This window comes from Salarias fasciatus, chromosome 11, assembly GCF_902148845.1.
Source record: "Salarias fasciatus chromosome 11, fSalaFa1.1, whole genome shotgun sequence".
In the NCBI taxonomy this organism is placed as follows: domain Eukaryota; kingdom Metazoa; phylum Chordata; class Actinopteri; order Blenniiformes; family Blenniidae; genus Salarias; species Salarias fasciatus.
Genome location: NC_043755.1, coordinates 20,768,157 through 20,796,151, shown reverse-complemented (window position 1 = coordinate 20,796,151; position 27,995 = coordinate 20,768,157). Strand labels below are relative to the sequence as shown.

General features: G+C 44.0%; 2 protein-coding genes across 5 annotated transcripts in view; both read right to left on the bottom strand.

Moving 5' to 3' along the window:
- Nucleotides 1-207: 207 nt before the first annotated feature.
- LOC115396286 (myelin basic protein-like) lies at nucleotides 208-15,184 on the bottom strand. 4 transcript variants are annotated; one of them, XM_030102071.1, is made up of 7 exons: nucleotides 14,818-15,184; nucleotides 7,386-7,490; nucleotides 7,229-7,255; nucleotides 6,923-6,952; nucleotides 4,127-4,210; nucleotides 4,018-4,036; nucleotides 208-1,217 (listed from the first exon to the last, which is right to left on the bottom strand). In XM_030102071.1, exons 1-6 carry the CDS (start codon nucleotides 14,935-14,937, stop codon nucleotides 4,034-4,036), a joined length of 369 nt encoding a protein of 122 aa, XP_029957931.1. In that variant the 5' UTR covers nucleotides 14,938-15,184; the 3' UTR covers nucleotides 208-1,217; nucleotides 4,018-4,033. The 4 variants fall into 4 exon arrangements, with proteins under 4 accessions (XP_029957931.1, XP_029957930.1, XP_029957933.1 ...); XM_030102070.1 differs by lacking the exon at nucleotides 4,018-4,036; XM_030102073.1 differs by lacking the exon at nucleotides 6,923-6,952 and having other exon boundaries at nucleotides 4,127-4,201.
- Nucleotides 14,987-27,995, bottom strand: part of LOC115396285 (myelin basic protein) — a 53,109-nt gene continuing 40,100 nt past the window's right edge. The window contains exon 4 of the mRNA XM_030102068.1: nucleotides 14,987-15,382. Within this exon, the coding sequence (XP_029957928.1) occupies nucleotides 15,084-15,382 (299 nt within the window). The 3' untranslated portion in view covers nucleotides 14,987-15,083. The remainder of the gene's footprint in view (nucleotides 15,383-27,995) is intronic.

Sequence of the window (27,995 nt, the reverse complement as noted above, 5' to 3'; positions counted from 1 at the left end):
TCAACAACTTTATTGTTCTTTTTTTTTTTTATTCGTTTGTACAGAAACAGTTTACGACATGTGATTACAGAGTTAGTAGTAACTGAGCACCTTTTTGAAATACAGTTTTTGTTTTAACCGTGAACAAAAAAGAAAAGAAAAAGGAGACACAGCACATTTGTTTTTTTTTTTGGTAGTCAAGAAGAAAGATTTTTTGATTTCCAGTGCGTGCGCTGTGCTTGGGAGAAAAACGATGAAGACGAAGACGAAAAGCATCAGGTCTGAATCTGGCTTCGCGCTGTGGCACCGGCTTCAGATTCAGCATATTTTAGATGGGAAGGTTGACGTCGAGGTGACTTGGTTACAGACAGAAAGGTGAATTAGCGTGAATTATCTCGGGGACTGATAGAAGGATTGATTTAGAAGGTTTAGAGGTGTAACTTTCACCATGAAATATCCACAGCCAGCCTCTTGGTGGCGGACGAACAGTGACGTGACACGAACGACGGGACACTTAGCTACAGAGAAGAAACATGAGGGGGAACTCAAGACACGCCAAAGGAAACTGGCTCTCTCCCGAACGGCGAACCAAAAAGGTGTTAAATCTTCAACAGCTTCTCAGGAACAGAAGAAAGTGGGAGGGACGGACGGAGACGGCGTCGACGGGACAGAAAACCGCTCTTCTCTGAAACCGGCAGCGACCCGGTTCTTTTCCCAAACGTTCGGCGAGCGGCAGTGACGGCCGAGTCAGTCGGACTCGCGCCGGCCCTCAGGGTCCCTCCGGCGCTCCGGGTCGGCTCCCGGTCCAGCCACCGGCCGTTAGAAGGAACGACGGAAAACACATCGGTAAAACTCAAGCGCAGAACACATGAATATATAGATGAGGAGAGAGCCGGGGGGGGGGGGGGGCGGGGGGGTCAGGAGGTCATTCAGGCTGCACATGTGAGCGGCTTCAGGATCAGCAAACAGTTCACACCGATGATCAGGGCGAGGCGGGGCGAGGCGGGGCGAGGCGGGGCAGATTGTGTCGCTGTCGGTAGCGGGGGGAGATGAAGGGCTTTTAGCGAACATTAGAGTGTTAACTGAGGCAAAACGGGGACTTTTTTTTGCTCCTATTCTTCTTCTTTATTTCTTTTTTTTGTCCCCCCCACGTGCTGCTGAAGGTCTGCCCTCGTGCCGTTGGCAGGGGTTTGGAGGGAGGGACTTCAGCGTTTGGCCGGAGACGCACTCCTGCTTCCCTGTGAGGCACAAGAAACAGTTTGTGAAAACCTGCAGGCCACCCGTCAGCTTCAGCACCAGAACACAACCGGCCGGGAGACAAACCGACAGATCAGGTCAGACACTTCTCGTCCATTAAGGGGAATGCGTGAAACGGACAGTTGGTGGTTATCTTGAACGAGTTCAAACCTTCAGCAGTTCAGGCAGAATGACTCAAAAAACATGGACTGATGAGAACGCAAAGAAATCCAACATCAGAGAACGGCTGAAGAAAAGAGGGCGTCTGAACCATGATGTTCATAAAAATATTCATCCTAACAACGTAAACACAGTCATTGTTGTTGTGTGTATCGATCCCCATTGTGCTCATCCTTCACTAAACCCCACAAAGTCTTTTCTTCAGGCTGAAAGCAGCATGTAATCACTCCCCCAAAAAATCTGGTTATGCTGATGACATCCTGGTCTTCCTCAGACTGAAGCTTTGGATGTTTGTTTTTTTTGCGTGTGTGTGTTTTCAGGGCTTTTGTTCATTATGAACTTGAAACTTCACATATTTTCTATTTTTTATCTTTTATGCGAAGAATGTTACCATAAAAATCTTCTTTTTCCTCCCTGCTTTGTCCTCACAGACTGAAACAACAGTAGGAAGCAGGAATGTTGTCTGAAGTAGACTGAACTTAAACAGTTGCTCAGTTTCCCAGCATCCACCTCCAGCGGCGGCACTCGGTTTCACATCGGAAGTGGAAAAGAACTGAAGAGCTAATTTTAATTAAAAGTTAACCTGACTTTATGCTTCATTATGCTTGGATTGCGATGGTGTGATTAACTGTAATTAAGTGTGTCAGAAAGACTGAAAACAATCGTCCTGGAGGCCCAAAACCTCCGGAGCTGTTTTCCTCGGAGGGGGACCCGGCGACTCCTCTCCAGCCGCCACAATTACCCAAACAAGTCCGAGGAGTTACAGTCTAATTAAAACCTGTCAGGGAGGAACGGGCAGAGCAGGACGGCGGCAATCTCTCTTCATAACGGAGGAAAACAAATCAACTTTTGAAGGCAAGCAGTTGTGAAAGAGGCGACTTGAATGTAATGAGAGGATGAATGAGAGAAATGTTGGCTGAATGTTAAACAGAAGGAAAGATTCGTCATGGGAGTCACTTATAATGTGGCAGTGAACTGTTTCCCTCCAGCTTTCCCTGTAGCTACGCAGCTATTGTAGCAGAAAATAACATTACCGTGACGGTACATTTAAACATATTTGCTCACACATAGTACTATAGTTACTTAAGTTTGTATATGCTTTTATTTCCTTGCTGTTTCCACTGTATTTTTGATTAGCTAGCACATGCTAGCACACTGCTTTCAGCTCTCAAACCGCACACACACATACAGGCAGGGAGCAATAATCTATAAACTTTAATGGAGAGTGTACAGACCAAGCTAGATTGTTATTCGAGGAGACTTACGACTCTCAAACTACCAAGTCTGGCAGAATCTGGACTGGGAGCCACTGCTGTTTGGATCCGTCTACTTGCACATGTGCAGTAGCAAGATTTACTTACTTCGCGTGCCCGGTAACAGAGTTTCAGAAAAGTTGCGTTTTCTCCCGTTTCCAAAAAAAAAAAAAACAGTTCCATCTTGGAAACAGTTTTCAAAAACTTGCATTTTCAGTGGCTCGGACCACCGTTATTGTGCAAACGGACACTTGACAACATAAAAATGTTGTGGTGTAAAGTTGTTTGGTATCTTATCCCATTTTCCTTTTCTAGTAGTTCGAAGCTTTTTCGCCAATTTAGCTGCTTTTTTTCTTAATTACAAAAATTTCTGTAGCTTTTTTGCCGTTTTTAGCCACTTGAGGAATTTTAGCTTTATGTACGTATCGTTTCTTTTCATAGTATTTTTTGAAAGCTGGAACCCACTATAAAAGAGTTAAGGATCTGCTCATAACTGCAGCTGAATTAATAGTTCACTGGTTTAAAATAACCTATTTTTAGTGGTTAATGTTCATGAGCTAGCTTCAACCTAATGCCAATTCCATTCACCTCACAAGAAACAGCTTTTCTTTCTTTTTTTCTTAACAGTATTGGATATGAAGTTCTATTTATATGGAAATTTGTTAAACATTTTCATCAATTTTCAGGATTCAGTGACGACTCAGGTGCTTACGAGCTGTTAATACCATCAGCCTGGTTGTCTAATTTTGTAAGTGTTTCCTTGACATGAGGCAGTACAGACCATCTCTAAGCTTATTAATTGCTTATCAACGACAGGAGCAGGCCATAAATAAGCATTACAGACGAGAGAATTGATTTGGTTAAGTATGGTTTACTTTCTCTAATGGAGAGAAAAGCAGTCATTAGCACTTAAAACACTTTTAAAAAGTTTTGTTCATTTCCTCTCCTTTCTTCGTTGCTTGTGTCATATTCCTTGTGGCCACTAGAGGGCTCAGTTCATTGTATCTAAAAAGGCCGACATGAACCTGATGAGCAGACTTTTATTCGCACGCTGCTCTCCTTCCGTTTATTTTCAGCCAAAAAGACAATTCTCCTCTAGAGCACATGTTCTGTTCTGGCAGTGATCAATGACTCTGTTCACTCTTAAGGTTTTATCAAATACACAGAAAAGCGTAAGCAGCGTTCCCTCTTGTTAGCTGTAGCCCTCCTGAAGTCCTATCAGGGATTCATCTGCAGCGTTCAGCAGGATTATGGCAGCGGTGGTAGAAGCTGGCGGCGTGCGCCGCATCAGTCCTGCGCCTGACAGCAGCTGTAATGAGGTTATGATGTCTTCGAATGCACGGCGAGTTAAATTCAATCAGTTACTCACTCTGCTGCGGATATCATCACTGAGACAGAAGAGGGAAGAGGAGCCAGAAGGTGAGCCCAGAAAAGTGTGAAAATGCTTTTTCAAGCGACCGTCGTTTTGTGTCTCTCACCATTTTGAAGATCCTAGTCAGGGAGCCTTTGCCGTCCCCGGCGCCGGCCTTCTTGGCTTTGGCAGACTGTGACTTCTGAGGACCCTGGAGGAGTGGAGGGAGAGTGTGTTAGAAATCAATTCAGAAAGGTGAAGACGTGGCCTCGGCACAAAAGGTTTATATTCAGCTGAGTGAGCGGTGATGAGAAGCAGATACAGGGCCTGAAAGGTTGCACGTTTGAAAAAAAACTGTATCTTTGGCACAAGATAATGTAGGTTTGAGTCTGACTTATGAGTGTGAGTAGAATATCAGACATGTCTCACCGATCATTTATGACATCTGATAAAGCTTGAGCTTCTCATTATTGTGTTTGAAAAGAAGGTGCAAATGTTCTGCCGTCTTCTCCTTTCCTGGCGGACAAAGGCCTCATCAACACGACGACGTTTTCAAGTGAAAATGGAGAACTTGTCTGTTTACGCGACAACGGAATCACTGAAAAGGCAACTTTGTGAAAGCTGCTTCCAAAGTGGAACTTTTCAGAAATGCCGCTGCAGATGAAACAGACTATGACAGTAAGGATGAATATTTTCTGAAACCCAAATGAAAAAACCAGGTGTTTTCACTTGAAACGTCGTCGTGTAAACAAGGCCTTGATATGAAGACAGATGTATGTTTTTTTCTTTAGATTTATTTACCTTCAGGCTTCAATATATTCGATAACTTCCTTCACCAACATTTTATATTTTTGTTCTGGCATCACAAAACCCCCTGTTTGTATGATGGAGTTATTCCTACTGAATCTCCTGCAAACTGAAATCTCAGTGTAACGACCTGAGTGAGCAGTTTTTTCGAATTTCATGCAGGATCTTAATCAGTCAGGCCCGTATAGTTAGAAGGCGCTTCCTCTGCTGCACAGTGAAACAATATGGGACAATATTAACACGCAATTCAGTATCAGTCCTGTAATTCTGAAGGTTTTCATCAGATTTATTGCATGAATTATGCATGAGCAAGAAAATCTAGTAAGCAGCAACAGCAGGTAATACAATTTTTCTTTTTTAATTTAAGAGCAGGAAACCTCATTTGACTTTTGGAAACGGTGCATGAGTCACTAATATTACTTCCTAACTGGAAAACATGACGGCAGGTGCAGGGTGTGATGGAAGAGCAGGAAAATCAATCATTTGCAATTAACCAAATTGATTTTTTTTAAGACAGTACAGATGATGGCACTCAAACAAAAAAGCATTAACGGATTTGTGCCGGGATTTATTACTGTAGAAAATCACTGCAGTGGAAAATTAAGCTGAAATTACCCAAAGATATTGCTGTTGTAAACAGCACAATTATGCTCAATAATAGAAGTTATGAGGCTGCTTTAATCTTTATGGCAGCTTGAAAACTGCATGAAAATTAATGGATTGGCTTATTTTTACTTATGTAAATAAGAAGGGAAAAATGCTAATTTATTTGCAAGTTTAACTGGTGCAATTATTGTCAAAAGTACAATTTTCAGGTTTAGTGCTGTAGAAATTCTCACTGTTAGGAAATGACTGGACTGGTAATAGATGCTGGATCCACCTCATGTAAAAACACTGCTTAAAGCATAAGAAAATTAAATTACCAGGTTAAATTTAAGCCCTCAGACTTGAATCACTGTGGAGATTCATTTGAGAACAAAGATAATTATCCACCTAAATATTATCTGAGCTTTGTAAAAGAATAAAAGTCTCTCCCTCAAAACAGGAACAACAGTGTTTAACTGCTACAATTATCCAATAAATGTAACTTTTTAAGTGTTTTCCTTTGTGTGATTTTCACTGGTAATTTAATTTTGGACTGTTTGAAAATTATTGAAGAGATTCACAACAATTACAAGTAAATATGAAAAGTTTGAGGCTTTTAAGGTTTATTTAAAATGTTGCTGCATGAAAGTGAAGGGTTTTAGAAATCCTGCACAAAATGCATCAAGCTCAATGTGCAGCACCGACGGCTACAATCCTGCCTAAAGACGTCGTTTAAGAGCTGTTTTAATGTGAATTACTGTCAAAATGCAGTGGATAACAACATGGAAAGGCTGACGTTTTAGTGTGGTTCGAAGAAAGTTAAGATGAAATGAAAGTAAAAAACATTCAAGTTAACTTATTGGAAATAAAACTAAAACAATGCTTCAGCATTAAACTGTGAAAATGAATGTTAATGAATAAATAATAGGCTACAATAATAATAATAATAATAATAATAATTCACTGTTTCAAATAATTAATAGAAAAAGAGTATTGATATTTTGAGATATAAATCATTACTGTAAACGCTCCTGAAATTTCTGTGTTTTCTGTCTGAATTCATGTTAATTCCTCTCTGTTCCTTCTCCTCCCGTCTGCTGCTTCACACGCTCACGGCGACCTGATATTAGGCGCCGGTAAAGCCGCCAAACGAAGCAGACGGCGGCCTGCCCGCCTGCAGCCGCTCACAGAGGAATTTTGTGAATGGAAGGAGGCTGATGAAGTGGCGGCGGGGCCGTGTTATCATGAACACACAGTGATCCGGATAAGTCGGCCTGCGGAGCAGGAAAAAAAATGGCCATGATGCACTTGAAAATGGACCGGCGGCGGGAGGAAATGAGGGCGTTATCGCTGATGTATGGACAGATTACCAGGGCTTAAGTGGATGATGGACGCTAAATGGACGTCATGTTCGTGAAGGCGGTGTGAGGCCGTGACCTCGCCTGCTCCTTAAAGTTTAATTAAGCGTGATATCTCCGTGTTTTTCAGTGAAGGGGGGTGGTGGGGGCGGGGGGATTCTGGGACCACCTACCAGGCCCATCTTGGCTGCTAGTCCTCTCCACTAGGAGGGCAGAGAGACAAGAGACAAAGGAAGCAGATAGAGAGGAAATGTGTCTTACTCAGCGTAAAGGCGGGATGGGAAGGAGGAGGAGGCAGGTGGGAGAGTCCGTCCAGAGGGGGGAGGGGGGAGGAGAGGTCACAGAGGGGGGAGGAGGAGGCAGCGGAAGAGAGGAAGAGCCAAACACATACACAAGTTTGTATCGTTCTGTTCAGGTTTCACCAATAATGACTGAATGAGTGATTTTGCGTTGGGATAAGAGAGTGAAAGCGGACTCACCCTGGACTTGGGGGGGGCGGGGGACACCTGAAGAGCCGGAGAGGGTGGACAGGATTAGTGACGCAGCAGAAGAGGTGAGAGCAGACAAACACGGAAAGAGCAGGAAAAGGCAGAAAACAGCAGTGGCGGCCGTCGACCGCGTCACACGTTTACTCACGATCGTGCGGAAGAAATGGACCACGGCGTTCTCGGCACCTCGCTTACGGGGGGAGGTCACGGAGGCTTTCTGAGGGGCTGGAGAGAGAGCCCCCCGGAAAGAGCCCTGGGGGGAGAAGGACAGGGATGGTACACCTACGTTTTAGATATACAGTCTGACCGGCTTCCAGCTGCTGAGGCTGCTTCTCAATCTAATCACATCGTCACACTCAGGATGAAGACGAGTTCACACTGGAAAGAGAAATGTTTCTATGATCTTATTTTAGATAATTAGACTGAGACCGAATCAGTATCTGGTGCATGAGGACTGCATCTCCACTTACGCAGATGACGGTGTAATAAATGAGCATTATTTGCGTGGTAATGCCTCGAGCTAACCAAACCCGCCATGCGGCTCATTAGCGTCGCTAACAGCATGTTCGTCACTGTCGTCATGGCAACCCAAAGAAAATGTGTGGTTCGCTTGTAAACAGGAAAACACTGTTAAAAATAATGGAATGTAAATAAGAATCCAACACATCACCACTAAATGAATGTGATGCACATTACATCAGGCTGATTTACATTATAGACTCGAAATAAGCTAAAAAAATACTCATCTTTAAGCAGACTTGCTTCATTCTGGGGTATATCTCCATGGTTTAGTTCTGGATAAGAGATCAACGAGCATAAAAGCTCCGCCTCCTGACCAATCAGATCTCCTGGAAAGCGACTTGCCTGTTCTGAGAAGATCTTGGTTGCAGCACTTCTGAGAGAAAGAGTTTTTGGGGAAAGATGCAATCCTTCTGATGTGATAACACATAAAGCCTTGAGTCCCCGAGCACTTTGAAGTATGTTGTTTCACTTTTTCTATTCCAGCACGAAATGTGCTCGCACTGGGAACTGGGCCTCAACGGAAAATCTAAACTGAAGGACGGACACCGAGGAAGCTCTGCCTCAAACATCTGAGCCATAATAAAGTGAACACAGTGCTTTGTTTTAACAGATGAATCACTACTGGATAATCTCACAAAGTTAGGCTTTAACAGAGTGTGCAGTTTTCTGCCAGCATTCCTTCCTGGCTTCTGCTGCAGCTACAGTGTTGCCTTCATGTTTTCATGCTTTTGGAGAGTCATCACCTGCTACTCCATCTTGGTTGGTGAGATCCTGAGAACTCCACACCTCTGATGCGCTTGTGAAAGGGAGGTACAGGAGCGACGCCCCTGTTACGCTCAGTCCGCTCGGTACTGTGGGCTTCTGGTGAATTGATGATTTAAGTTGTTTTCTTCAGAGCCTCTGCAGGTTTCTCCACTTTCAAAGATGTCACGTCGACAACGTCATAAATAAGAAAATCACAGTCAAGCAGCATTTAACTGCTGCTGAACGCCACACTGCAAACAAAGCCCACCTCATTAACCTCCATTCATTCATGCCTGGTCTCCAATCAGCGCAAACAAGTGAAGCCGGAGCTGCTCAAGGTGTTTTCTCTTTGATGGATTACTGTGCTAAAAATCTACGGAGCAAAGTTGTATTTTGACAAAACCAAGACAACAGCTGGATGAGGTTATGACAAGAAGATCTACTGTTTTTATCAAAAGTGAAGAAAAACAAACCCCCTCTGCTTTGAACCAGGCGGCTGATTAAAACAGAGATACTGGGAGCGAGGAGAATAAACCCTACGGACGCCGGACGCCGGCAGCATGGCGATCTCCACCTACTCGCTGTGTGCGGCTAATGTGTCCCCATCCATGCTTTCTCCAGGACCCCATTAACGAACGGTAATGTAACACGTGTGGCGGCGCCGGGGCCGCGGTGTTACCATTCAGATCCATTACCTCACATCAAAGACCCCGGAGACCAGCCGGAGGGGGAAACTCTCGCCGCCGCCGCCTCCACGGACATGTGGTGTCACCCGTTTCAGCAATTAAAGCCTTTTACCAAACAAAGTTTGTTATTCTTTAAAAAAAGGGGCGAGTGAAACATGAAAAGATCTGCCTTGTTTCCTCCGCCGATGCCATAATGACACACTCATACATGAACGTCTTTCGTTGCGTGTCTGTTTTCTGCATTTGTGTAAATGATGGGAAATGAAAGGAACCCGGGGAAAATAGATCTGCGATTGCGTCTTTGTGGTGGTGGGAAGTTGTCGTCTCAATTTTTCCCGCTCAGCGTTCGTTTCGCTCGTCGTTATATTTCCATCAAAGAAGCCATCATGATGATAAAGCTGCTCTCTTCATGGCGCTCTGTTTGGTGGCTTCGATACAAATCAACCGAAAGACGCACAGACTCCGGGGAGGGAAAGAAAAGCTGGGTCTTCCATCCTGGTAATGAGGACACACATCTTTAAAAACAAGTCTGTGCTCTGATAAACTCTCAAAAGATCTCTTCTGTAAGTGTTCTCTTCAGATTTCAGATCTCTACATTTGTTCCTCTTTCGCCGAGGCTTTGAAAGGAGGAAGCTTCAATCTTTGATGTCTGAAGAAAAGATGTTCATTTTTATTGGCCTGTGACTCAGTTTGAGTTCTCCTTTCTGCGTACTGAAGGTTTTTCTGACGTATTAATGGACTTTTTCTGCTCAACAGCTCCCTACTTAGGCTTTCTTGTGTTTGCGTCTCTGCAGGCAGGATGTAGCTTTATGGGTTAGCGTCACTCCGGTCCACGTCAGTAAACGCCATCAGCATTTTGATGCTTTTCCTTTTAATGTATACATAAAACTAAATCTGTGATGAATAAAAAGTTTGTGATCGTGAATTTTTATCCTTAGTGGAATCATTTTTTTTGCCATTTTTTTTCTTTGGGAAAGCTAAACACAAATGGAAGGAGAACAAACACTTTTAGCAAAAGTAAAAGTCTTCAGAAGCAGAGAGTTTTGGTTTTCAGGGGGAAAAAATGTACCCATGGCTGATCGAATAAAGATTTTAACGGGTTACGATATGTGCAACTTTGTGGTACGCGCAGAAGAAGTGTTTCAGAAAGCTTCCATTTTCAACCATTTCAACAATCCACGGTGGTGGACTGTTTTCTAAAGTTCCACCATGGGAGCCATTTTCAAAAAGTTACGTGTTTAGTTACTCTGAAACACAAATCCCAAATGCAACAAAAGTTTAACATTTTCACTTTAGAATGCAGGGTAAACAGAGCCAGAGAGAATCATTCTGAAGTCTCAACAGAATCTGTAAAATGATGCAGTGAAGGACGAAACGCGGCCAACAATCCATGCTAACAAGACCGTCGTATGTTTTACTAACCTTGGTCTCTGACAGAAGAAAAGTGTTTTAAGTGGCTTGTTTAATGTGGATGACAGACAGAAAACAAAGGCAGCTCAGGATTTAGGACACAGATTGTTCGGTTTAATATCAGAGCTCAAGCACTGATCAGGAATCTGCTTTATTATGAATGATACTCAATAATTTCCAGTGTTTCTTAGCTAACCTGACATTTTGGAGGAACCTGGCGTTTTCCCCTCATGAGCAAACAGATGATTCACGCCCTTGTTCAGGGATCTGGAGGTGAAGAAGAGCAGGTTGTTTTCCCTCTCTGCCGCCACCCTCTGACCTCCTTCCTTTAGGGTGACGCTCAGAGGAGCAGCTGAGGCCTCAACATGGCGGAAACGCCTCTGACTCCTCATGGAGTTTGTGGAAAACGAGACAGCTGTTTAATGGTGGAAGTTTTTCATCTTTAAAGCTGAGATCGAGAAGGATGTAAAGATTATGACACTATAAAAACACTTTCACAGCAACGGCTGCTGTTGAATTTGTCGCTGTAAACAACGATCGACTTCTAAATCTTATTTTACAGAAAATCCAAAAACACTGCTGTCCCCATGAATGTAGGATTCAGTTGAAGACCAGAATACACAGGTGTGTATCGTTAAATTATTGAATTAATGTGCAGTAAATATTGTGAATTAGTTTAAGTGAAAATAACATAATTATGAATAATTAACATTATTCCATTATGTTACAATTCTCTACTATTTGATCTATAAAACCGTCAAATAAAAAGCAGAAATAGTGTTTTATAACAGTTTTTTTTCACAAAGTATTTGCTTAATTTATCCCTGACAATGATTTGCATTTTAGTAATTAGCTGCATTTTTTTCCCCCCTCTTCCTCCCATCTATTTGGAATAAGTTTATTTTCAGAAGAAGCGATGAACAAAATTCTTATTAGTGAAACAATAAGCATCCTCTAATTTCCTGCGCTCAGGGTTTGTGTGCCGTTTATTCATGTGTGACTGATAAAACCGTCCTGCTCACATTTCTGAACTATCGTCCACCCTCAGCTGGTTCGCTGCATCCAGCTTCTCGTCTGTTTTCACTGTTTGAATATATTTCTGGATCCCATATTTCAGTTGAAATGAACCTCAGAAAGTCTGACGGCAACTTTTTAAAAACCCTAAAAATGACGATGAGTTTTACCTTCTTTTCAGGAAAATGCTTTAAGATATTCCCATTTTTTACAAATATTTCTTAAATCAAAGTAATAAATGAAGACTATAATAAACTTGCAGTTTTCAAAGTGTGGAGCAGATCCCTCTAGGAGGCGCCAGAGAGTGAGAGGAGGCAGGAGAAAACATTTGAGTTTGATTTTTATTCTACTAAATTGAACTTTTTTTTTTTTTTAAGCATTTACTGTAAAACAAATTTAAATGACCTGCTTCAGTGGGACAGTTTGATAGTATATAACCAGCAGCAGATGAGGAGATTTACTTTTTATTGCCTCTGTTCCAGATGTTAACAAAGATACACTATAATGTAAAACACATTAGAGAGTCTGATATTTAAACAAAAACTAGTCCAGACATAAAGCATGGGGTTTATATCCTGATGCACTGTTTGGTTTGACGTTCAGGAATGAATCTGACTAAACTGTTATCTGAAGATTTATTTTCCACATTTCATTCACAATCAGTGGCTCTGAAGCAAAGTGAAAATTAGAGTCTGTTAAATGTTGTTAGCACTGAAGTTAATATGTTTCACAACAGCAAAAAAAAAATAACGAAAAACCACAAGCGAGTCCAAACAAAACCACGAGAGAGCGGAGGGTGTTGTTAAAGAGTTTTAATCAAGCAGTAGTCCAAAGAGCGTAGAACAGGGATCAGGTTAGGAACAGCTTCACCGGTCACAACAGATACAAAACACTGACAAGTATCCAGTGGCAAACAAGAAAACACACACGCACACACACACACACACACACACACACACACACACACACACACACACACACACACGCACACGCACACACACATACACATACGGAGGGTGGACCCGCGCCGATCCACCGCTGCTTTTAAGAAACTCTCAAAACACCTGAGGCGAACAAACTGCTGCGGGTGGGCGTCGACGCCCCCTCTGCTCCCAGAATCCCCTCTGAGCTGAGAGGACAGGAGCTGCCCTGACCGGCGCTGGACTGATTTTGTGGCATTACTGATGCAAATTAAGACCGAAACAGACAAGCGCATCACAATGAAGCAGAACACAAAGAAAGAGAAACGTCCATATAGATTAGATTGATTTAATTTGTAATAATCTGAGATTATAAATCATAAAAACTAAAATAATAAATCTAAAAATCTTTGACTATTTCATTTGAGCAGATATTTTCTCTGAATTGTAAGACAAATATCACAATTGAAGCTGTTTAGCTAAATAAGTCAAACTTTTCTTCTGTATTCAGATTTTTTGAGATGCACCTGTATTCTCCCTTAAATGCCACTTCGTTATTTTTCATAAGATAGGCATGCAAATTTCTGTTTTCACCCCCTTCCAATTAGCACATAATTAACCTGGTATTTTGGAAATGATCAAAAACCCGTCGTCAGCATATTCCTTTACGTTTCTAGCAGTAGCGTCCTGAGACTACAGATTAGTTTTTGGCGTGATCGTGCAGCTTGTTAAACTTTTCTCTTATTGAAAAAGTTCATTTTTTAAAGCGCAGACTCAAAAACTGTGAATTTAAATCAAAGGACATTGATAATAATATTAATAAGAATAAAACGGATGAGAAATCCACAGTATGAAAGCAACTCAGCACTACAGGAAATAAGCATGCATATTAATAAAACCAACTTTCTGACTAAATACTGTAAGACAGAAGACAAAAAAAATCTGCGTGCACAGACGGGGTGGATGGGAAAGTAAGCCTGAAAACGTCTCGTCTTCATCATCATTGTTGATTTTTGCAGGAAAAGCAAGGTTTTGTGATACGAGAGGCAGCAGAGGCGGGGCTAACCTGTTCTGAGACGCGAGCGCTCGTCACCTGAAGGCAAATCCTCGGTGAATCCATATAAATATATCTTTTGCACAGCTTTCGTAAACTTGTAATCGGTACTGAGTTCAACAAAACGGCTCCGGAGCGAAAATCAAGCAAACACTGCGCTCAGTGGAAACGTAATCGTTTGTCCTATGGATATTTTTCCCTGAATGTTTTCGAAGCAGAGTAAATGATTGGTGACATGCTGCACGGAGGAAAGTCAGCTTTCATCCTGGAGCTCGCTCTGGAGGTCTTTCCAGAGTTGGCGTAAGGCGCAGGGGCGATGCATATCTTCACGCTGGGCAGTAATTTCTCTGCAATTAACGTGCCAAAAGCACCCTGATTACACTCTGCGGGTGGAGAAAGGTGGACAGAGAGACGTGGGAAGGTCGTGAACAGCGGGAACATCTCCATCCAACAGAGTTTACTTTGCTTTAGTGCAGATTTCCTCGCAAGCTACAACTCGGAATCCTTTACATCGGCTCTTATAGTCTGCTGCCACAAACGTCCAAATGTGTTCTATTTCAACACTGGCTCCTTCTAGGAGTCCTGAAAGACGATCCAGTTCTCAGTCGGCTGTGAGAACAGAGCCAAGCAGCTCATGTGTCGTGGAAGCAGAGCCCAGCACGTCTAAGGCAACATGTTTTCAGTCGGATCTGGACGATTGGTGCGGATTTCTAACAATATCTGCAATACTAAGATCTGCTTTTTGTACAAGCTGCTCCTCAAACACATGGTTATTATAGAGCCGAGGATCACCGTGCAAACAGGAGCTGCAGCAGCAGACGCTCCCACAGAAATCAAACCCATCCCCGTGATTCTGTCCAACGGGGGAAAACACGCGGCTGCTCCGAGTTCCCAACGGCGCCAAACGTTACGGCGCCGCGTCCAGAGACGTGTAAATGCTACGGGTGTCAGTACCGCTCACATAATGACAGGTGAAACAGATTCGGATAATCACAGCCTCTTTGGAAAGGAGAGGAGAAAGCCCAGACCCCACCCGAAGTCCTGGTCCGGTACGCATCCGTCCACACGCCACCGGACGGCGTCTCACTCCGGGTCAAAACAGACGGCGACACTCAAACTGATTCTACGTGATAAATACAAACTCTCACAATGCGTGGTTGAGAATTCAAACCGTGGTTCTGAGAGCGAGTCAGCCCAGCGGACGGAGAAGCGCGGGGTTTCCATCCTCACCTTGCCCTTCCTCTTCTTGTCCCCTCCAAAGAACTTCCCGATCTGGTCCAGGAGGCCGGGGCTCTTCTTCCTGCGGCCCAGGCCGAAGGCGGCCTGTGCGGAGCTGCTTGCGGATGCCATGGTTTTAGAAAAGCTGGGGTTCGTTTGTGTAAAATGAAGGGGCTTGGTGTCTCTCTCTTAAATGAGAGGGCGAAAAAAAGAACAAAAAAGAAAGAGGAGGAAAAGAGGCAAAAGAGAGGAGAAGGGAGGAAAAAAAAAAAGCTAGCCTAATCTAGGTCCTGCTCGGGGCTCTCCGACCCGCACTCTGAAGCCGCTCCGCTGTGCTCCTGGATGGTCTGCAGCTCGTCCGATTCGGAGGGTCGGTCTTTGAAGGTGTTGTCCTCTCGGCCCGGGGCATCTCGGGAGAAGAGGCGGGCCAGGTGGGGGCGTGGCGCGGCGGCGTCAGGGTCAGCTGTGCTGGCGGGGGTCCAGGGCTGGCGGGGGCCCTCAGCGCCCGTGGAGTCAGTCACCGCCGGCTTCTCCGAGACGCAGCCATTGTTCTGGTTCGCATCTGCCTCACCCAGGCCTGCGCAGAAACAACAAGGGTCATCTATGGGCTCGGGCCTGCATGGCACACGGCACAAAGGGCCCCTTTCAGCGGGGCGGCCCTTCCTGCTGCAGCCCAGGAGGCTTCACATGGTACCTGCTGGAGCAGGTGGCAGCGGCACACTACAGGACACTCAGAGGGGATACTTTTCATCTCACAACTAAACATGTAAAACATCAAAAAGATTTATTTTTTTTACAAGCTTTCAAGAACTGACCCGAAAGCTTTCACCCTGTGACTGAACTGAAGATGTAAAACTACCCAACGACAGCGTTAGCTCGACTGAGATGGAAATGCAGACGTCCAGCTCCCACAGCGGAGGACATCCAGTGCATTCCTCCCTCGCCAACAATATCCGCACTGTGCGTCCGTCCAGCGGCGGCGGAGCGCCACACCGGAGAATCTGCATGCAGATACCGGAGGAAACAGTGCGTCGTTGTCAGAGCCGCATAGTTATCGCAGAGACACAAAGGGCCCAGTGTCACTAAAATAACTCCTATAAGTATGGATTTTCAGCCTCATGCACGGTGACACTTATCTGATCTGCGGCCGCGGGAGCAGCGGGGCTGAACGCTAAACCGTGGATGGCTGGGAGGTGAAAAGGGAATTTCTCTGAAAGCAATTCATCTCAATATTTTTCTGGGCTCGGTTTTCTTCTGACAAACGCGCCAGTCATGTATAAAATAGGAAAGCGAGCGTTGGGCGTGAATGTGATGTGGTTTATGGACTTTCTATCCTTTCTGAGCTGCTGGTGTAAAACCAGAAGCCATTTGGAGGGGTGTGTGTGTGTGTGTGTGTGACACTACAGAGCGTGCCCAGATCCTTAAGTGCAGCAGATGTTTCCTGGTCTTCTGTGAATCTTCCAATCAAAGGGTTGCTGGTTCGATCCCCATATCTCTGTTCATGTGCAACAAAATGAACCGCAGTGGTCACTGCACTGCGGCCATCACCGCTGGTGAGCCAGTGTGTGAATGATTTTGTGGGTCTGTGTGCGACTGGATGAATATGAGCGATAAGTTTAGTACTGAATTAACACTGTTGAGACTGCGGAAGCTTGAAGCACACGGCTCTATCAGCGACTCCTCTTACCCCTCCCTCACTCCAATCTCATAATTTCATTCTTCTCAAAGCCTCAGAGGGAAAAAAAAGAGGGTCTTAGAAGAAGCACAAGCTTTGACTGATACAAAAATCCCTGCAGAGAAGATGATGAATCCCACCGACGCTCAGATTACATTAATATTACTGTAGTGGAATCAGCAGCTTACAGCTGTGAAACTCCTCCGGTCTGTGCTGTCGCTCGTTTATTACAGGACGTCGGCGATGCGATTACCCTCAGAGGGTCGGATCAACAGCCTCGATCAATAAAACCAGTCACTGTCAAACTGCTGAATACGTCTGATAAATACTGGCTGATTATCAGTGAAATTACATCTGGATATCTGTTCACATTAATACAGTCACTTCTTTATTGTCACATTACTGTCAGGTCTGCATTCATTCCCCGCTAACAAAACGTCCGGTGTCTGTATGAGCTGTGCTTTCATCTAAACCTAAAGACCTTCTGAGAAGATGCACCTGTAGTCTGTCTTTTATTTTACACTGATCGATATTTGTTGATGATTTAAAAGTAGTTTTTAAAGCAGGAGTTCCTTTTGCCTCATGAGAGTTGTGTTAGACATTACAGCTGTTCTATGATGTTTTACAAAAAATGAGAAGCAACGAGCCGCGAATGAAACTTTAGGAGGATTTACGGAGGATTTAGGAATCAAACAATAGACACTCTTGTTTTTTCCCTGCCTGCTGGGGGAGTATTACAGTCTTTTCTTGGGCATAAGGGATTTTCTTAGGATTGCTTTCAGACTTTTGTTTGTACTTTAAAGGAATAGCAACTTTTTACCTTGTGGAAGGGGTTTATGTTAATACAACATGTTAGATTTTCTAAATGCAGCAGCTTTAATTCCACCTGTGTCATTTCTCTTGTTGAAAGAACGCCCGAGGTTTACTGTGGAATTAATGGTAAAAGGACAGAGCTGAACAGATGTCCTGTAGCATCCAGAAAAAGAAGGCAACCACATGATAAGGACAAGGATTACAGTTTTCAGAAACCTGCTTCTGAATATTCTCATTTGTCCATAAATCAAAGAACAATGTGAAAGTGGAAAGACTTTTTCTTCAGCCCACCATATCTTCTCATTCATAATATCCTTATTTCTTCTTTCCAGTTCAGCTTGAAATGTCCACAAGTGACCTCCTTTGAACCCAGTGTGACCTCAAGTGACTCCAAACAGCACAATGAAGGTTATTATGGCACGAGAGAATCAACGGGCCCGACGTCGGAACAACGCGGAAGCCCTCGTCCATCATCATATGAAGCCTGTAGAGACTCACCAAGAGTCCAAATACCTGAGAAATCCTCCATTTAATCAGGCTGACCAGTCCAGGACTGACATCAGGAGTGAAATGTCTTCCAACACAAACAAACAAGTCCTGCTGATCTGAGATTCCTCACAAAATAATGAGTCATACTGTTGACTTTCTCCATGTAACTGTCAATAGATTTAAGAACTGCTAAAGCCAAAGGTTCCAGCATGTCTGGCAAGAATGTCTGATAAATTTATGGATAAACAACCTGTTAGTTATAAATAATCTGAATTCTTTGTAGAATCCTGAAGAAATTTCTCATAATCAAAGTCAGATTGTGTTGCAGCCTATATGAAGGTTTTGTACTTATTACAGTATCAACATTTCTAAAATATCTGATGTGAACAATATGCAGAGAAAATCTTAACGTTCCTGAATCAAATGCAAATGAACGGAAATAAACTTGGCAAACATCTGATAAAAAATGAATCAAACGGATTGCTGTCAAACTACTGAAGTCGTGACTTTTTGGATAAAAACTCTGGTTAAAATGAAGAAACAAAGAATTTTCAAAACATATATTTTATTCATATGTCCTGACGTCCTGCTGGACGTCTGTCAGACTCATTAATAGTCTCCTCTGTTGCTCAGTGAGCTGCACTGTATCTGTGAGGGGATTCTACTGCGGAGACGAATCGATCCAGCTCCGATATGAAGATGAATACAGAAGAGGAATTTGACTTTTCTGAAGTTTCTAATTAATGGAGGCAGCAGCATCATTTGGAGAGTGAAAGAGTGAGAGCAGCAGATAGTATGTAGCCGGTCTCAACAGGTATTGATCTGCTCTATTGTCTTACATACATAAAGTTGTGTATCTACCAATACCTTCATCCACAGATCCACAGCTGCATTAAACAAACATCCTCAGCAGGAAAAACACAGAGCAGCTTCAGTTGTTGTCAGAAGAAACTGTGCTTATTTACACTGCTGCTCGCTCTCAGAAGCTCCTCTGAGGCCGTTATTTCACCGCAAAGAGGAATAAAGAAGAGAGCAGCTGTTTGTCTGCCCTTTAGAGGCCGACCCATGAGGCCTCTCAAATAGTTTCCTTCATCCATCACCTACAGCACGCTGTCTCTTCCTCGGCTAAACCCCGCTGCCATCTGCTATCGGGAGCGCCGGCGAAATACAAATCACGGCGACGTAAACCTGCATTTAACCTCCTCTCGCAGGGAAACGGAGAACCTGGTTTCCCAGACGCTCCGGTCATAAAAGGACGCTGGGTGCAGATGGATGACTTATTAATCAGCCGACTCAATACGAGGTTTACTAATGGTGCATTAGCGTCGTGGCTCCATCGTCCGGGAGAAAAGAAAAACAGGCCTTTAATGCTCGTGTGGGCCGATTAACGGGATCGCTGATCGATGACGAGGACTCTGTGATCACAGAACCAATATGCAGACGGATGACGGCTCACTCGTTGTTCCTGCCCGTGAAGAATCTTCTCGGCACACATTTCCAACTCCATAATGATGAATAATGGGTGGAAATGAAGGTCCAAGCAAACAGCAGCCTGCTGGGATGTTTGGAGGATTGTCTTTGGATCTTTTTACAATTACTGAATTTAGTTTTTTCTTATTATTAGTAAATCAAGACAGTTGGAGAAGGCTGCTTTAGCTGAAATAACTACGGACTTTAAAGAACGTCCATGCATGTTCTTTGCATTAAATACATGCTGGCAGTGACTCTAACCTGCGAGCATTCATCTGACGGTGAGTGTATCTGGTGCTTCACGGTGCTCAAGCCGTTGAAAAGTGCTCCATGAGTGAAATCCATTTACGGTCTGGCAAACAGAGGAGTGCACTTCTGAAAGCGGCTAAACAAGGCTTTCACTGATTGCAGATCTATAAAGTATCCATATCACTGCAGGAGAGAACCACGAGTGGAAATTTAATTTCACTTCATGCATTCTCAAGAGTCTTTTGTAAAGTGGAAGTGAAAAGTAACATCCAGCCCTCATAGAGAGGTGACCGTCTCATCACACACGGCGACTGACGGGGCGGACGGTTGTTTTATCTTCTCCCTCAGGTTGTGGCAAACGCTCCGTCAGCCCATAATTCACAGCGGCTGAGTCACGACCTTTCATTTACACTCAAAACACAAGTCATTTACTCTCAGCTCTTCGAACAGCAATCGTATGGCCGCGTGTTTCAGAGTCACCGACAGTCAGCGTTCATGTTTTTAAAGCAGACCTAAGACGTTTACGCTCTTTTCGCCGTTATTCTTCTTCCGCTGTGGAACGCTGTGGAACACCAACAAATAATATTGTAGCGTTAGCAAGCAAATACTGGGAACTACTTTTTCTTGTGAAATCACTACGCCCAGACGCCATGTTTAGTAAGTAGTTCCGTCTTAGCAATCTTCGCATAAGCAACTCAATCTGGTAATTTTGCATTAATATTTCACAGCGTAGTGAATGTGCGGATTATAACGTGTCCACCAAAGTGTTTTGGGGTTGTTGGATTTTGTATTTGATGAGTTTGAGAAGGGGAAGCAAAAGTACCATTCACTTCCATTGTGTCCGTCCCGAAAACCTTTCCCGACTCACCTCTGAATAAACAACAGCTCGCCCTCACAAAAAAAGTAAGTATGCTTTTCGAAATGACTACGGAATTGCACTAAATGGGCCAATTTGCCAAAACGTTGAAGTATCCCGTTAACCTTTGTTTAGTGTGATCTATGTGTTTGTGACTTGGATTGTGATGGATAACTGATCTGAGTACAGTGTAAACTGATTGTCCTCAGCTGGGATCAAATTCATCCCCTCACAGTCCCAATTTAAATGAAGCAGATACATAAGAGAGATGGTGTTCAGGATTCTGTAGACCACTTCAAATCAGTCACAATCTCAGGGAATCACAGTGATTTAAAGTGTGTTTAGACCTTTTGTCTTATCTTGTCTCTTCACAGAGGAGGTTTATCTTATCCTGCATGTGTATTGTGGGAATAATGTATTGGTCCTGCTTGGTTCTGAGTTGTTTCTTTTACAGCTTAAAGCTCTATTTTCACTCTCACAATACTTCTTGTGTGAAAACCCCCAACAAAAGCATATCCGTCAAAGCTGCTCCAGTCAGTGTATTCCTGACTGACGGCTGTGTGATGATCTGCACTTCATGTTCTGACTTTTCACTGAGACCCACACTCGGCGTCTAAAAAATGTCAACCACCGTCTGACATGTTTCCTGCACGAATCAATCCCACCTTTGATTTAATCCTCGCAACGGAGAGACAGGAAATCAATCAGCACCTAGCGGAGGCTGATAAAACCTCCAGAACACCTAACCAGTTTCATTACCAGCACTGTTTGTGCCGCTCGGCCTCAAAATGACAACTAATCTTGTCTGAACTGTTTATTGTGATTTAAAGTCACCAGACGGCTCCGAGCTGTCGGCTTCACTGTGGAACGTTGTGGTTGAGCGTCAAAAGAGGATCGAGTCTGACAACGATCCCTCTGAACGCTTTCTTTCACCCTTTAAGCAGAAGCACCTCGGTCTTCCTGCAGCCTCGGCGAGACGACGCTGGCTGTGGAAGTGGTAAAATAACACCGAAGTAATGACAGCTTTTCAAACTGGTTTAACTACCGTACGTCACACGTTTTGTTGGATTCTTTCCTTCTCAATGCCTTCAAGAGAAGCTGGATGTCTTTGCAGCACTATGGCCGTGTGAGGATGACTGGTTAATGACCTTCTACTGCTGCAATTAATTCACCATGAAACCAGCAAGGTGTCTTCATGACAACTAAATTGTGGAGACGGCTGGATAACGCTGGGAAAATTGCAGGGAGTAATCCTGACGTGACATGATCCGCCGCCTCTGAGGACGCTTAATATCGAGAAGAGGACGATCACCCTCATCACCTCTGTCTCCCCGATCGACTCGGTTCAATAACCGGGCCAAAGGCACCGAGAAACTCTGTCGGAAAAACATCCAGAAGGGAGGAGGTATGCGGGGAGTGGGCCTCGAGCACTTCATTTTTCCTCCTCTTCCTCGGTGTGAAGAGGAGCCGAGCGGCTCGGACAACAACAAGGGCTGTGGTGGGACCGAGGCACGGGAAACATTCCTCTGAAAAAGCTTCCATCGCTATGTGGCCGAGGACCAACCCTCCCACCCAGAGGCACCGAGGCCTTCGAAGCACCCACAAGGCCCCGGGCTCAAAAGACGCTCTCTGTCTGGAGAAACATCTGGCATTCAGGGTGTCAGGCCTCCAGAGATTCAGCTGGAGGGGAGGAGAGCGGCTCCTGACCTCAGCTCCTCTCTCTAAACATCAAATCCAGCTTCGCGTCTTCCTCCGGTGCGATCAAAACAATAAAATTCAGTCACAAAGACAAAAAGACTTTCTCCAAATGTCAGTTGAATCAGGTGACGTTCCGTCTCTGATCTCTTCCTCGTCGCTGCCCGACATCAAGCCTCCAGATGTAATAACAGCTCTGGACCGCCACCGGCAGCAGCTGTTGATTTGTTTTCTCACAAATAGCGATAATTCTCTTTTTCTCTGTGTTTCAACACATTAAGGTGAAAGGGGGAAGGACGACAGATAGGTTTTCTATAGGATACAGTTGAGAGCAGAGGGTTCTTCAAGAACAGCATCAACATAAACAGGATGACAATAAACAAGTCATTAGGTTTTTACAATTCTAAATGTTTACATTCCAGATGAATGTGTGGGTGATGAGGATGAATAATGAGGTCTTCTTGCTGTAATAATAGTTTTTTTTTCTGTCAGTCGATTCGATGAAAAAACACAATTCATCACACTTCTGTTTCATTTGGAACTTGCAGAGCATGAATGCACAACGCATCTGAAAACTAATTTTCAAGGACAAGTCGGCCGTCTGCAATGTGTAGATGATGCATGTTGATATGGGGTTAATGATAAACGTCACGCAGCCTTTAATAGCTGAATAACTGAAGGACAAAATGCAAAATGAAACACTGTGGGAAATAGAAGTGCTTTAAATGCAAGGAGAGGGTTTGGAGAGGACAAAGGTTTAGAAATGATTCACAATTCAAAGTGGACCCAAACAGAACAGCGAGTAAAGATGTGTATTTTATATTGCAACGACTTTACAATAATCATTAAAGAAAAGCTGCAGTGGAAATGGATTCTCCTACACTTATAAATTGTGTTTGTGTTTGAGGAAAGATTAAAAATAGGAGAAAATTGCATCAGTTTCCACTAAAGCTCTTGTATAAACAGTTTATAAACTAATCCCTTTGCATTTGTTTGCTTTTCTTCATGAAGGCTAATTGAGTTTCTGAGCGAAAGAGAGCATCAAGTTTCTACTCTGAGAATCTGCTGCTCAGGCCTCTGCTGAAGTCTCACCGTCAACGACGACGAGATCCAATAAAAAGTGGGAACCTGATACTGTTACGGAGGTGGAATACACAACGCTGACTGCTCCTCTCTAGCATCAAATCCTCCCTTCGAGAAGTCGGGAAAACCCTTCACAGCTTCTGATCTGACATGCTGAGGGTTCGACAGTCGGAGCAGATTAACGCACCGAGGAACAGAAAAGAAGAATCCACTGATTGAGAGAACACATTTCCCCCTCGACCCCCTGACGAGTTTACTATTTCAGCAGCACGTCATTAAAAAAGCACTGAAGAGAAACCTGCTGTCACTTTGGCTCAGTGGGAAACACAAATAATAAACCATTCAGACAATATAGAGGATTTACTGACAAAAAACAGTCAACACCGGCAGAAAGCACACTGCTAATGAGCACTGCTGTCATGCTCTGGCTGCAAACAGGACCAGTGAAGTTTTAGGCCCCGTTCACTAACTTTTGTAATGTTTTGTGTGTCTGTTAAGATGATGAAGCTCGGAACCACTGAAAACTCCATGGAAACGGGGGAAAACACAACTTTTCTTCTCAACTTTTCTTTTTCTTTCTGCATGGAAGCATAAATGCATTGACTTTTTTTTTTGCATAAAAGCATAAAAAAAATCATATTTTTGAGGTGAATTTCAGCATCATGTCATCTTCGATTTGGCTTCACGAAGCAAAACAGAAAAATCAGTAAAATAGCTCCTCTGTTCACAGAACGGATCAGTTTTGAGGTGCAAACCACTTCTGCAGAATCCAGAGCGCATTTTTGTCACATTACAAAAAAAGAGATCATTATTCATGAAAAAGCTGGCGGATGAGGTTTTAGAGGTGAAATCTGGTTGGACTGCATTGTTAGGTTTCATGTCAGGCCTTTTCTCAACACAACCAAAATCATCACACCTTTTAAAAAGAAGGTGCTTAAAACCACGGCTGCCTCCTGCAGTGACACACGACTGCTGCTGTCAGTACAGGAATAAACACGCATTCACAAAAGAAGAAGAAATGACGCTTGAGATATGTTTTCATTCCAATGGAGTCCATTTATTCACGTTTGTTGATGAGTTTTGTATTTTCACCTTTTACGATTTCGCAGTATTTAGAAACTGTGCTAGAATTTCAAGCAAATATTGTTATTTTATCTGATTTCATTGCATTTATTCTGGCAGCTTGTTGTTTTTATGACCTGCTTAAAAGGTGCCCATAAATAAAATGGATTATTATTAAATACAGCGTAAAACAGTGACACTGTTATGTATTTTCTGCATATGCAAGCTGAAAATAACTCATTTGTGTATTCAGTGATTACATTTCTTAACCTTCATGTGAACCACTTTCTTGTCCTATTATTTTACTGGGAACTCTTAAAAACTTCCCACTTTCCCAGTATTAGGATGTGGGATCTTCCCAGTTCCACATGAACACACCATAAGTGTCCATAAAGAGTCAAGAGAAGAAGAGGTCGTCTGCAGCTCATGACAGGCGGGTTAGTGGAGAACGAGCTGCTCACTGGCAGCGTGTCAGCCCTCGGCGTCGCTCCCTCAGCCACGGAGACAGGAGCAGTCCAAACACAGCGATGTGCTCCAGCATGGAGTCCTGACACAGCTGCACGCCGGCGTCAAAAAGCCTTGGGCTCAGGCCTCACACTGAGGTTTCTCTTTTCATGAACTGGCGAGAAACTCTTCACGTCGACTGTCTGAAAGCCTTCATGCTCGTGCAAACGGCAGTGGGATGATGTGAGCGGCGGTCGAGGAAAACAGTCGGAGCACGCCCGTCTGGCTCTCCAGTGCTCAAGCCAACAGCTGACAAAAGGTTTTTAGTCCAGCAGAGCATACGGCGGTCGACACACTGGGACTGTGCAGATGCATGCTGGTACGGTTAATGACTGGACCCTCTGCTCCCCGTGTGTACGGTGAAAGTTGACTATGATTCGGGTGGGTTCAATGCAGAGGAGGATGTTCCTTCTTTCTAAAGCTTCTGTTTTAGTCAGAGATATTTCATGCTGAGTTTGATCGGGATCAATCAGGCCCTCCTCCTCCAGTCAAAACGACAAAACACATCCAGGACAACGAGATCCCGATTTTATTCAACAGTATAATCTATTCTCATATTAGAATTGACTTATTTTGATGTATTTTTGTCAAACATATATGATTTCAAGTACAACATTTCATATACAAGCCTGAAGGTTGCTGTTTGAATGATTTGAACTGTTAAAAATTCATATATTTCATGTTCGCTAGAACGAGTGGAAGCAAAGAAATATTACCCGAAGGGACTCTTCCACAGCAAAAATATGGATCCGGTACAACTATTTCTATTTATCAACTGATGTCAGGCTGTGCCTGCTTTCCATTTGTGTCGCTGTCTTCAGAAACGCTGCACAAACTGGGTCATTTCAAGTATTCCTGTAATTTATGCCACGAACATGCATCTGTGTGAGGAACAGATTTAATCCTGTGGTGGATGCAAACCGTCACCTTAATCCTTCAGTATTCAGTGAAGGGTAACACGAGTGTGTGTGTGTGTGTGTGTGTGTGTGTGTGTGTGTGTGTGTGTGTGTGTGATGACAAGACACAAAAATACATCTTATTATAGTTGCTTCGGTCTATCAATATTTAGTGAGTCATTTTCTTTCTTCTTTTTTCCACTCAAAAGGCAAGAATAGCTGCTAAATGCACACTGCATATTCGATTTCACAATCTCGCCCTCTGAAAGCACCTTATATCATAAGTCACAATCAGCCATTCACACACTCCACACGCCGTCGATTGGAAATGAGGCCATTCACAGGAATCTGCTTTATTACCTGAGCCACAATAAGAGCTTCTGCCTCCTTAAAGCTCACGTTAGCGTCTCTGACGCCACTATTTCTGCCAAGAATCGCTCTAATTTGATGAATTTGAGAAGATACAGTGACTTAGAGAAGTATTCACACCCCTTGAACACCTCCACATTTTGTCGCTTTGAAACCACGAAAGATCACAGATGTATTTCCATTGTAGCTCCTCAGAATTATGCATTATGTGAGAAGACAAAATGTGGAAAAAATTCAAGAGTGCGAATACGTGCGGTAAGCGGAAGCGGGAGAAACCACTCAGCTGGATACACACATAATGGAGAGCTCCTCCACAGCTGCACTTCCACTTCACCTCGAGTCTTCTGAGAGAAGCGCTGCAATTCATCCTGTGTGGCATATGGGCCGTGGTGGCCGGGACAGGGCCCTCTCGGTCGGCCCCGGACCCCCGTGGCCGCGGGGCCAGCTGCTAACACACACATGCATTCAGCGATTGTCCGGCCAGATGGTCGGGCGCGGATGACGTGCTCTCCCGGACTCACGGCTGACAGTGAAGCTCCTCAGACAGACAGGGGGACGGTGCAGAGGCTGCAAACACCATGCAACGTCCAAGTGCCTGGATGCATTTGGGGGATGTGCAGGGAACCGTTTGGAGTGAAGGAGAAGGGAAAGAAAAAAACAGCATGGCGGGAGATGAGAGGAGACAGTAAGGTGAGAGAGGACATAAGAAGAGCACGAACAATGGTGTGGAACCAGAGAACACTGTCCCAGTGACGGACGCTGCCCTCGAACAATCACAGCTTTTGAGACGGGACGAGGAGGAGGCGCTTCGTGTTGGCAGTGCCAGGGCCCGTACCAGCTCGAGGCAGCCTCCGCCACAGAGACAAATGAGTGAGCCACTGCACTTCTACACACACACACACACACACACACACACACACACACACACAGACTCACACACTCAGAGGAGGACCGATCTCATGCATATTCCCTCTACTGTATGCACAGTCAGCAGTGTGATCACACTCTCCAGCAGATGAGGGCCACGGCCACAAAAACCACGGTTGGAGAACGCGCTGGATTCATCAGCCTGACGTACCTTTACAGATCTGACAGCATGAGGAGCAGGAAATGAGGTTAAAACAGCCTCGTTTTGACAGTTTCCATGGCGACACCTCATTTCAGTAAATACTATGTACAGATCAATTTGAAAGACAATGAAGGCGGACTGAGGTGTGACCTACATTATCCGCAGGTGTTTTTTTTAAGCGGCTCTAACACAGATTTTTATAAAAGCAATGACCAAAATAATTATGTCACAGTGAATAAAGGAGGAGGTCTTCGACCACTAGACCTCAGGCCAGCATTTTCCCATCGATCATAGCGTACGAGGCTGTACAATAAAATAAAATAAAATAAAATTAACTGTAATTACATGCAGTTTATCTCAGTTATCTCCAGGTTCATTAATTAAGCAAAAGAAATGCCACTACTATATATTTGTCCAACACTTTGTCTTGACTCAGCCATTCATTTTTCCTACAAAACCTCCAAAAAATGCTCCTGGACAGCTCCTTTGAAAAATGGTCAAGAGGTGAAGATGAGACACCAGAATAACAAGAGTCTTTTTTAAATCACAGCTTTGTTGCAACAGATGATTCACATGCTTCACTCTGAATAAAACACGGTGACGGGCGCGCTAATGAAGCCATAAAACCTTAAAGCTGCTTTACAACACAAAGCAATCAGGAGTTTTTCATCTGAGTGCAGTGGCTGCTCTGTACTGCATTATCTGTTTGGAAATTCAACATAACAACCACCCCAGTGCTCCACCTTCATTATTGTCACGGATGGATCTTAACAGCCATTTATCCTGACAGTGGCGGTCTCTCTGGGTGCAGGTTCAGGTTTTTAATTTGAGCACACCATGGCTTATGGAGCCATCGAGACCTGATGCAACCCTCTGGAAACAGACTCAACATGAACCTGGCATGAATCTGGGACGGGTGAAGAGGAACTGCAGGGGACGCAAATACAGGCTCACATCAGG

What these genes read in the sequence shown, in the direction of transcription:
- LOC115396286 (XM_030102070.1), bottom strand. Translation starts at nt 14,937, where the DNA reads ATGGCATCCGCAAGCAGCTCCGCACAGGCCGCCTTCGGCCTGGGCCGC. An exon ending in TCCATTTCTTCCGCACGATC is followed by an intron (nt 7,256 to 7,385) that starts GTGAGTAAACGT and finishes CCGGCTCTTCAG; the next exon opens with GTGTCCCCCGCCCCCCCCAA. An exon ending in TAGCAGCCAAGATGGGCCTG is followed by an intron (nt 4,211 to 6,922) that starts GTAGGTGGTCCC and finishes CCACTCCTCCAG; the next exon opens with GGTCCTCAGAAGTCACAGTC.